The 12,526-nt window shown below is 32.6% G+C and overlaps 1 protein-coding gene across 7 annotated transcripts in view; it reads right to left on the reverse strand.

Moving 5' to 3' along the window:
• LOC125071670 (max-binding protein MNT-like) overlaps positions 1 to 12,526 on the reverse strand; it is a 29,110-nt gene that overhangs the window by 15,495 nt on the left and 1,089 nt on the right. For 4 of the 7 annotated variants that reach the window (XM_047681995.1, XM_047681993.1, XM_047681989.1 and 1 more), the window contains exons 1-2: positions 7,562 to 7,686; positions 2,157 to 2,688 (exon numbers count right to left, since the gene is read on the reverse strand). The exons of 1 other annotated variant lie outside the window; for it this stretch is intronic. In XM_047681995.1, the coding sequence (XP_047537951.1) occupies positions 2,157 to 2,559 (403 nt within the window). In that variant the 5' untranslated portion in view covers positions 2,560 to 2,688; positions 7,562 to 7,686. Of the gene's footprint in view, positions 1 to 2,156; positions 2,689 to 7,561; positions 7,687 to 7,841; positions 7,967 to 12,526 lie in introns of those variants that run through there. 2 more of the 7 variants (XM_047681991.1, XM_047681992.1) reach the window with 2 other exon arrangements.

Raw genomic sequence — 12,526 nt, forward strand, 5'->3', positions numbered from 1 at the left:
CGGCCGATACTTACCTATCTATAATATGTGAAATATAAAAGCATTGTGTATTTATTTAACAAATAAATAAAGACTTCGTTCATTTAAATAACTAACGCATGCTGTGACGCGGTTTTCTTTATAAAGAAAGTTATACGCTTCACCGGACGTTTATTATATCTCGAATCTTAACAAACTTAATAAAAAAAAACGAATAAATTAAAAAAAATGGCGTTTAAAATGTCGACGAAGCAGTTATCAGAACTTTTGAAATACATTTATAGTAGATATAAGTAATTAAGTAAATAAAGTAAAAAAGAACAGTTTGTAGTGCACAATGTAGTAGAGTTATTACTTATTACAAATCGCATGGGATATTTAAATCTAAGGTTTGTTTATTTCTCCTACTTTGCAATAGTAGGAGATATGATTCAACTGATTATTTAGCAAGAAGCTAAACAAACTAAACCCTCCCAAGAACCCCTAATTATGAAGAGGAATTTTATTTTATTTTGTACATATTGGTGTCTAAAACATTCTTTTGTTATAGAAATGTGAGAAAAATAGATGGTAGTTATTTGATTGAAATGTATTTCGATTATGTGTTTTTTTTTCAAATGGGTCAAAGTAATTTATGGATTTATCTCACAGTTACATTAAGAAGTATTATATATAATATGTCTGCTAATTAAACTGAAGTCTGTAAACTTGTTCTAGAAGTCCATTGGATAGAACTGATATCAACTAGTCCACGATAATTTACACGTAACTATGACGATTTCAAGATCCAGCGAAGTTAATATAGTCCTTAATACCAACAATTAAGATCAAGAGTTGCGTAAATAAGTATTTGTAAGCGTTTGTATGTGTAACAGAGAAAACCTTGTTAAGATAGTCACAATAACACAAACGCAATCGCGTTTACGTAGATTGTAAATAAAGTCATATTGAAAATATGAGTGAAAATGATAGTTCCTTACAATTAGTTTTTATCTGTGATTTTAATGACTTTCTTTTTGACAATTGAGAAACTGTCAAGTATGACTGTTTATGGTAATAAAAAAGAAGAATATTAAACAATTTTATATTTTTTAAACATTTCCAGAAGCTATTTTTACTATAATACATAGTACGATTCAATGGCGAGTTTTATATGTCGTTTATTAAAAATAACAAGTTAATAATTATAGTGGTGTTGATTTCAGCTATAAAAAATTGATATTTTTTTGAATCGGATGTATCGCATCGATAATTATTCTTCTTAAGAGTTATTCTTCCCTGGTGATCTTAAAAAGCTATATGTTTGTATATTTCTTACAACTTAAAATTGAAACAACTTGAGACTATAATTTAACAAACATGATGCTTTGAAAATTATTTCACATAAAGTTAACTCGAACGTTTAGAAAATAATCTCATTCAGTTAGTTTTTAAAAAATTGTTTAGAGGAGTCGTGATGTAAACACGGCGTCGATTTGTAACCCAGTGGGTGGCAGCTTTAGAAACTTCTATTACGCAATACTACAATCAGACACACTAGTGTTCATCTTTATTGGATTTTAACAGTGCATTTGCGTCTATCGATTACGTATAATATTGTTATTTTTTAATACTTGTACATTGACTATGCTAATAAAGTTACTTAATGTGATATCTAAAAAAAATAAAAAACGACAATAATTTTGTTAAATAATATTTATATTTTAATGGGGTTTATAGTTTTCAGTGGCTTTGCATTTAATTATAATACAGTTTAAATTTATATTCTTAAACGCAAGAAATAATTATATTTAATTCTATTGGTTCCGTAGTGCAAACTAATAACTAACTATAGACTTGCACGAGGATATACTATGACATATTCATAATTATAACAATTCCACAATAGCTAACGAGATAATTGAGTGTTCGATTTTTTAAAATAAAAAGTCGTACCCAAGCTTACGTATTACGTACTAAACACATTTTTATAGCGTTCCATTAAAAAAAAAAGTTACACTAACGATGTATTTAAGTTGTGCTCACGTAGTAAGACGTGTCACGAGTCTGTCTCCATTATTAGCACTTATAACTAATTCAATATCACAAGGTTAACGATTGTTTTTCGGTAATTACTAATTGCACCTATTAAATGGAAAATAATTTTATAAGCGCTATCGAGGATTAGTTTAACTTACCCAAATACTCTTTGATCCATTTCTTTTTAGGAGGCCTTGCGATTTTTTGCTTGTCCTTCGCTTCTTCTTTAACCGGACTCTGAGTGGTCGAAGTGGACGGATTTTCGACCGTTGGTGACAGTGGTGCAGAATTAAGAGAAGCTATTACCGGATGGGGGTGTCCATAGCCGTTAATATTGTGACCGTTTGGTTGAAATTGTTGATAAGTCTTTAGCATAATAGGGATAGGTTCAACTATACTGCCAAATTCTGTTTCCCTAGTATTTATAGCAATGGTATGCAGCGTGTCTGAGTAGAAGGCATCCCTGGGCGCATTCATTGTGTCATATAGCTGCGGCTCAGCACCACGTCCCCGGTAACTGGCAGTGACCAAATTGGCTTTGATTTCCATGAATATACCCATCCTTTTTTCGGCACGATAATTTTTAACTTTGCACTTCACTAGTCCTCATTGTTACAAACTCAATGTTTACAAAAACACACATAGTTAATTTATATATTTAACTTGTTATTTCACTTTTTAAAATATCATCTGCACACAAAAATGGATAAATTTATAAGGGTGCGTTAGCGAGGGTCAAACAACGATTTTTAATTTACGGAAACGAGTGTTTAAAATAATGAAATTTATATAAATATATATACAATATATACAAAATATTTTACCAATATGCCCCTATAATATTAATATTTTTTGCAAGATTAATCAAACTCACGGTGACTAACAAAATCAACAACAATGTATTCAAACTTCCACAAATAATCGCCGTCATAGATTTGATAAATTTTGTTTTATTCAACTTTAATTAACGTATTTTTCATTTGATTTTCTTTCCAATCAAATTATATAATTTCTACGTCAACTAATTATTTACGTTAAAAAATTGGGTTATTATACAGGTATATACAGATCATAATATAACAGTCCTTCCTAGTAAGCAAAACGATTTTAAAAAAATTTAACAACCCCTACATAATGTAAAATATCTTTTACGATTAAAAAATATGTTTGAAAAAGTTACCTAAACAGCTATGTACATAAATAAATTCCACGATTTGTTTTATATTTCGATTTAACCAAATTGTATTATACTCGATACGATTTTGCGTAAAAGATATTTTCTGCACAAAAGAAGAGAGCGCTATGAACACAAACATGTACGAGTGAGATAGTACATTAGAATGGGCGAGGTGTCATGCTCATGTGGCTCGAAGGCCAGCGCCACTGATAGTGTGGATGTGTTCAACAAGTGAGGGGGGAGGACAGCATGCACAGTCGCATGGAGCTACGGGCACGTGCACTTGCCTCCCGCCCTCCACTTCGCACTCCGACGCCAACTCAATAGTAACTGTTATCTCTACCTCCTTCAGTAGAATGTTGCCCTGGTACATAAAGCAACCGAATTGGCAGACATTTTCGATTCAAAGGAGAAAAACATTTTTCTTCTATATTAAAATTTGTTTCTTTTTGTTCGATTTATCTTCGTTTCATTTTTTAAGTATATAAAAAATATCCCCGTTTAATGGTGGCGAAAATAGTACATAGTAACTAGTACGTAAGTAAGTTACATAAAAAAGCAGGTGTTTTGGTTATGAACCTATAAACATTATTGTTAGTCAGGTCTAATGTATACGTGTTGGGCGGTGCCCATGCCGATGAAAACACGTTGAATGGGGCAACATTGTTTGAAATATTAAACAAACAATAGTTAATGCTGATTACTCTTGCGTAGTTTGATCTACACATGACTTCTCTTAATTAGATTAGATTTAGAAAATATTAAGCGCAATCTGGTCTACATGTTACAAACTAATCTGCATTTTAAATACATGGAATATATAAACAATAGTAATAATTATGAATACTGACTCATTTATATAAATGTACTACAATTATTTTGAACTCACAAAAATCAAAACATTAAACAGTGAACATAATGTGTGTACCTATATCGGTTCGAATGTAAACGTATTATACCATATTTGTTACGTAACTAAGACTGGCGGACACGTGTATGTGTTTATATGTTATATAAGTACTTCGTTACTCTTGCTACGATTTGTAAATTATAGTTCACTCCATTAGAAATTGCACAAAGACAAAAGAAATAGGATATCAAGAAATTAAACAGACTTTTTCCAATTAAATTATACTAGTATTTTAACACTGAGCCAGAAATAATATTACGACAGTTTTTAGAAATTATAAAATACTACGAGGCGTGTAGTAAAAATAACTGTTTTACTTTTTAAGTATAGATGTTTCTACTTTTGTCACCTAAAAATATAGGTTATAAATAAGTACTACATTCTTTATAATATTGATTGTAAGGCATCACAAGGTGTGAAAAGAAAATTAAACTGAAATAATTATGCTAAATTAAATGATTAATTAGAGAATAGTCAGTCACATTTAATCAAAGTTCGGTGGTGTAAATTGTTTTTATTAATACCGAGAGTATTTTTAATAAAGTGAGGTCACAAAAATCAACCGCGGTCTACACAAAATATAAGTTAGATTTGATAATTCAAAATCATTGTTATGTGGTATTGCTATGGTATGCTGTGAGTTGTCACTAAGCGAATCGTATTGATGATTTTTTTTTCTACAGCATATAACAGTCTATAAACCGTGCCAGAATCGTATCCTTATAACAATTCCGTGACGGAAACAAGACTCACATAGGCATGGATTACCCGCAACTATTCATATTAAAATTAAATTGAAAATGCAATATGACTTCATCACAAATGTCAAAGCAAAACAATTTTCCGTGTAGTAGTGAAACTATGTCAGATCAAACAATTTGTAAATGCATTATTATCAAAAAGTGAAAATGCTTCACGTATCTCTGTGCGTGTTTTCGTATTACATGTTGCCAACTTCGAAAAACAAAACACCATGAAAAATTTTTTTTTTTAAGATTTTACTTGCGTTATTTTTCAATATATTTATTTGTATTGTATTTAATTTAAATAGGTTAAATTTCGTATAAAAGTTAAGTCATAATTTTGCTGCTTCGAAAATCGTATCATCAATTACTGTAGAATAGTTATTTGGTGTCAATCACACGTATATATTTTTATTAGTATACCGAAAGATTACGTATACACTATAATAAAAAATCTTGTGTAAGAAATATGCTATAATTACATATAGAAATTCAACAATAAACATGTGCTGTTTTGGAAAAACCATGGAAAATAATTATTAATGAGTATACACAATGTAGATACCACTAACCTAGAAAAGGATTTTTGAAATCCCTTTGTTTATACTTAGCGCAAATTTTGTTGAAATTGTGCAATATTATTAGTATAATTTATTTATTTAAGATTTTCTGCTAACGCCTGGCTTATAAGAACATTAAATTTCAAATATGTTTATTTTGACATTAACTTATTTTGATTTATCATTTTTATGCTAGCTGTACCGCGGTTTCAACTGCGTTCATTTTTATTTCTACAATATGGGTACATATTGTCAGATACAAAAAAAAAACAATGAAATTCAGTTTTAGTCCGAAATTGGGGAAAATTTATTCGCATGATTCAATTATTTATAATTTATATGCTATACGTATAAATAATCCAACTACAAGTAATAGATTTTTTTTTTTAACATCCAGTTAATACGGAATTGATTGGCCGAAAGCTTTAATGTAATCTATTATGTTTATTTTGGATTTGCGAAAAATGGAAGGTACGATAAAATTAAAATGGATATAAGTAGTTAAGTGGAATATGTTATATTATAAATATATATTAATCAAGTTATATGTTTGTTGTGAATAATATAGCAGTACTATAAGCGAATGTAAGATTCCTTTATGTCTAATCCTTTTCGATTTTAATAAGCTTGTTTGATTTTAACATTATGTAAAATAGGGTAAATTTCTTCTACGATCGATTATTTTATTTTGTCTTTGAAAATTTGCTTTTTTTTTTGCTTGGTAAGGCTAAGGTAAGATCTACTCAGTTGTGGTTACACAAAAAATATATCTTTGTTCAAATTTCGTAGGCACTGTATCATTGATTAACTGAATTCTGTGAATTATTAAGGAGAATAAAAATAACAGCTCAAAATACAATCTTTTGGACAAATATTTCAATTTTAATGTAGGAATAGATTTTTTTTTTACTGAACATAGCATTTTATTAAATGACACAATTCTTGAATACGACTTAATTAACAAATAAACATAAAGAAAAAATCTACATTTTTAGCATAACTATGATTGTAATTCAAAATCGTTAAAAATAGAGTTAGCGTTCTTCTTTTTAGGTCGAAATGGTCATTTGAGGACAATTGGCTATAATTTAATAAATATATGTATAAATTTCAATCGCGTATATCCATAGTCATACGTGTACAAATCGAAAAATATATAGTACTATGATTGAAATGAATACTTCCCGAAAATAATTTAACAAAACAATTTAGCGATCGTCTGCCTGATTTTCATTTTTTCAACAAGTGAAAGTGAACTGAATAAAATATTTTAGTTTGAGACCGCGATTGAAAATAAATTCAAAATATATTGTCACTCTATTGAGATAAAAAAAAAACATATTTACGACAATTTCAACAAATTATCCGAGTTCCTTTTCATAATTAAAATGATAACCTCGATTGTAATTAATGATCTGGTATGTGCGTCAGTATATCATTATTATTTTTGATGCCTGCCTCACGATGTCATTTGTTTTTAAAAAAATGCATTTTATTTATATCCAATTAACGTGAATTAAATGTGCATCGTGCACATCTCACAGGAGCCGATAAAACCAATCCATGCATGTACTGTCTGATTTGTACAATTTTACATTATAACATTAAATTAATTGTATTACTATTGCAGTCATTGTTTTCATTCATATCCGTCTGCATTACTTTGCTGTGCGGTCGAATTCTCATAGTAAGTTATATCAACACATTGAAGGTGATTTGATGTTCACAGAAACAAAACCTGCAGATAAATTTTAATCTCTCTACGTAAAGAAAACAAAGACCGAACGAATACTGCCTTTGTGATAATATTGTATATACAATATTGAATTAAGATAAAATTACTTGAATCCGATGAAATATTTGGTACGTAAAATAACAATAACAAAATATTATGTATATATAACGTTAACGTAAATACCATTCTGCGAACATCGCGAATGAATATGTTCAAAGGTGAAATATTTGACAATGATGATTTCATAGCGATTTCATTATCTTATGTTCCGTTTGCAATATTATTTTAAATTATATTTTATATGGTTAAATAACTCTTGTCAGATCTTTTATTTCATGTCAAGGTTATTTTAAAATTAAATACTTTTCGAGTAAATTTGATGAGAAATAGGATTCAAAGTATTATTCAGGTTCCTGATAATAAAAGGTAAGAAATTACCAGTAAAAATAAATGCTTTATATCTGTTCTAGAATGAGCAAAGTCCAGACAATTCTAGTGTGGTAGCCAGCCCGAGAGATAGAGGAGCAGAGGGGACAGCGGGTGCTCCAGTGGTTACCACTTGCTAATTGTCGGCTGCAGCGGACGCGCACGTGGGGCGCGGCGCGCAGGTGCCGCCGACCTCGCGCTATCTCGTCTCGCCGTTCGAGGTTGCGATGATAACGAACGCTATTTTAATCCGCAACCGCCGGCTCGACGTTCGTGACCGTCGCAAACGCACCCACGGATTCACTACGAACTCCCGAAATGGCTGCGCGTCGAAGGCGACCGGAGCTGTAATACGTCACGATATCGAAAAGAGAGAAAATGGCTCCCGGACACGAAGCCGACCGGTGCCGACGAACTCCGCTCGACGACTGAGCGGCCGCCGATCGCGGATTGTAGAACTACAACGCGTCTCGGAGGGCAGAGGCGGGAGGAGCGCGACCTCCGAGCCCCGCGCCGCGCCGCTCGCCAGCCGCCGCCGGACGAAATCGCGAGGGGAGGACTGCAGGCGGGGGGCGCGCACGCGGTCGAGCGCAACACTCGCCGCTGCACTGTCTCATTTTACATAACGCTGCACGCCCGACGTCGACACGCGGCGCGTCACATTCGACTACCTCGAAACGAGGTCGCAACAACGGCCGCGCCGCGATACACCTACAGAATGTTAAGAGCAGCGCAGCGATAGCTGTTGGTGATGAAACGGCGGCATTAGCACGCCGATGACGTGTTTGAAGAGTTAGTCGGTCACCGGCGGAGTCACTGAACCTCGACGGCGGCGAATAAGGTGAATGGAACGTTGCAACCGAATCGGGTTGTGTTGGCGACGGTGCGAATGTAGAAGTGTCCACCGTGTCCCGCACTTCGCTCCTTATGCACAATATCGCTAAACTTTCTAATAAAAGACGGTTAAGTGACGACGCCGACGCACTGTTACTAACATTTGCAACATTTAAGTATATTATTTAGTTAAAAACCAATTAATACTATTACGAATATCGTTATTATGTCCGTAACATGATATTACATAGTTCTATCGTAAACTATGTGTAATCCAAGCAGAATTGAACAGACTAATTTGCGTGTCAATGCGAGCGCTAATTTGATTAATAGGATTTCTATATTATGTTATAGGATACTAGTACATGAGTACTGTTTTCCTCCTACGCCATGACACATGTTGGTACTTCGTTCTATTGAACACATATATTTTATGTAGAATTTTACTAAATTTTTTTTATATAACTTCCAACATAGGAAGTAATTTGCGGAAGTGAAATAATTAAAAACTTCATTTTATACCTATGTTTGCAAAAATATTTCGTATTCAAAATAATTCTAGAAAAATACCAAACCCCTCAAGGCTATTCTTGAACAATGAACATTTTACGCCTATGGGTCACGTAATCCTTTGCCGCGAGAAAAAGGAGGGAACGATTATTGTATCGAGTGCAAGTCACAGGAACACATGAATAAGTGGGTGCAGGTACCGATAAGGTCGTGCGAGGGAGGGAGTCGGCGCATGCGTGCGACGTCTGACCTTGGCGCGGTGCAGCGTGCAGCCCGGGCTCTCTCCCCCCGGACAAACACCTCTCCCCGCTTCATATACCTCTTGTAACCACACCTGCCGGTTTAGCAGGTTGCGATCCAACCTAGCATCATGTCTAGATTCTATTTTCGGAATACGCGATCTCATGAAATTTGCTCAGTTTCCTTTGACACGATGAGGGCAACTTCAACATAATTGAAGACAGAAATTAAATATTATAATAATAATAATATGAAGAAACATTTTAACAATTTTCATGGTTTGACAATCGATATAAAACGCTTAAAGCGACACGGGTGTCCAAGTGGAAACACTATGAAGAGGGGAATCCACCCACCGGAAGTCGAGATATGACTACGTATCATGCAACGAAAGCTCACTGATTCATGTAACCTTATATGATAAGCATTTAGATTCTTGTACAAAATGTATTTAGAAAGTAATTTATTAAAAACACATTTAATATAAATGCAATTTATTTTAGAATTTTATGCTTGGTTAATTTGTACTTACGTACGTGTTTATATCTTAAGATTATGAGTTACATTTACAAACCATTGTTCCAAAAGGAAAACCATTTCTATAAAACGGTATTGTCTTTTTATAGCTATATACATTCATAGAAATAAACTGAGTAATTTATATGACATAAAATTCCGCGTATCTTATTTTCTCGTGATAGGCAGACACACATTTTTATTTATGGCTTTCATTAAGTTTTTATGTCTATCTCAGTTGACCTCGAATCAGCCGTATAATCAACGGAAATAAGCAGCAATGTGTATAAATTTTATAAATGTACATTAATCAATAAATTTTCTCCTTTAATTTTAAAACTTTTATTCAGTGTTAATTAAATAACAGAGGGTTTATACTTTAAACAACGTCTTATGTATATTATCTCAACTTATATGTAATCTGTAAAAAAACATTTCTATTAAGCTATTTTATTTAGTACTAACATTCTTAAAATGCTCCTGCACTGGGCCTCCTCTTTTAGTTTGGAGCTTATTCAACTAATCAATCACAATATTCAAACAAATATTTTCGCTACTTGTTGCTATTTTGTGTGGGTAACACCGGAAAGCATCCTATACCTCTCTCGACAATGCTGGCTAAATCTATTATGCTCAGAGCTCACCTGGATTGAAATACTCAGTGCTCGCATATCACATATGCCTGTACTGAAGCAATAATATCGTATATGAAACAGGATTCTTAAAGAAAACTTATATGAGTTTATAATACATAGCCAGCGTACCATTGGTTTTAACCAAACCCATTTTAGGGAACCCTGTTAAGCTGAAGCCACACGTTTGTGCAAAACTTTCGTCGACTCATATGATTATCGACGTCAAGTTCCCGTGTAGCTGAATACAAAAGAACGCGTTGTCAGTGTAGACGCATATGGCGAGGTCATACAATCCCTTTCACCGTTCTGATCGCCGGGTACTCGTGACGACCTCACTGAAACCTTGGTGATAAGATTCACCGAGCCTACTTATTTACTGCGTAGTTCCGATACACCACCCAGCCAGAGTTTTTTAAAACGATATCAATATTTCTAAACAAAGTCAATTCATGTCGGCGCACACTTGTGCGGTATTTCCGAAGAAAAAATGGTTTGGCAGAAACATTTCTCAAAAATATTGACAAAACGATATAATTGCAAGTGGAAACCTAATGATATCGATGGACATGTTTCCTGTGATTGATACACTGAATGATATATTTGTATTGTTAAACTTAATACATCTTTCCAAATAGCTCGATTTCCTAATATGTTAATTGCGGAAAAATAATAATTTTAAAACAAAATATTATATAAAGAAAGCGTTTGACTGTTGAAAGCATTTTAGGGATCATACAACTATCAAAATTACTTTCTGTCTATCTTCTTATCTGCGAGTTACCTACTATTATCATTACTGTTTTATTTATGGCTGACTTATCTATTGCTATCGATATTGTGAAAAGTTGAACCCATTAATTATATTGTCAATGCGCTGACAACCACGGGTTCTAATCAGCTAAGGTGTAATGACCCTTGTTACTCTATAACTTTTACAATTACGAAAAGAATTATTTTTCGAAAGAAAAAATAGCGGGTTTGTTGATTAATTTAATAAGTTAATCAAGAGAATATAATTTGTTAATCGTGTGGCCGGCAGAAGTTAAAACACTTATCGTTTATTTTATTATTTATTTTATAGCTTATATAGGCGGACTGGCAAATGGGTAACCTGATAAGTAAATGGCCACAACTGATTCCTTGCATCGCCAATGCACCGCCAACTTTGGAAACTGAGATGTGATATCCCTGTACTTACACTGGCTCACTCATCCTTCAAACCGGAACACAACACTCCGAAGTATTTGGTTGGCGGTAGAATATATGTTGAGTACATGGTACCCAGACGAGCTTGTACAAAGCCACATACCATCTTCTACCAAGTAAATTATCTATTGCCCAAAATCCTTCAAATGAATTCAGTTCGTAGTCTGATTTTATTTTATCCAATTTAGTACGTTCTCAATACATAGTTAAGGGGATTTTTTTAACTTTCAAAAAATATATTTCAATTACATCCATTGGGATATACATGAACTATATATAATGTATAATTAAATATATGTATAAATAACATGAAAGTATTGAGGTATTATTAAAAAAAATGTTCTTAATACAATGCTTTCTAAAATTCTAAAATAGTCGTTAAAAAACGTTTCTCAAATTCACAAAATGTCTGATATTAATATATATATATATATATATATACGTTGTACATATTATGTTTTTTTTTTTTATTATTTAGTGATGTAATTTATTTTCTAATGGAATCAACTATTTGTATTCCATTATTGTCTGTACAAAGTTGATAGGCGATCTGCAAATATTAGAACTAATTTCATAAAAAACAACGCAGCACTTCTTTCTTACCAAATAAAATAAATAACCAAAACGAAAGAGGGACATAAATGTTAAAATTACCAGGGTAGCAGAAACGACGAAGTGGTCTCACAAATAACCAGCCGGTTCATAAATACACGTGTATAGATGCTTACTTATCGGTAAACCAGATAACGTTAGACACCAGACGAATCGTCCTTGTGTTAAAGTGAAACTACATGTTTTTTTTTTTACTTGACAAACCGTGGCTAAAATCAGTATAAGAAAATATTCTTTATAATCAATCAATATTTATTGTATATTGATGTATATTATAAAGCTTTTATCAACGTTCAAATTAGTATTAGATTATTATTTTATGACATATCATTTTCACTGAATTTAATCAGTGAAAATGAAACATATCTTGCAAGCCTTATCATTTTGCAAAATAAGAATATTTAAAATCTATACTAGGCATATT

This window comes from Vanessa atalanta, chromosome 20, assembly GCF_905147765.1.
Source record: "Vanessa atalanta chromosome 20, ilVanAtal1.2, whole genome shotgun sequence".
NCBI classification, from domain to species: domain Eukaryota; kingdom Metazoa; phylum Arthropoda; class Insecta; order Lepidoptera; family Nymphalidae; genus Vanessa; species Vanessa atalanta.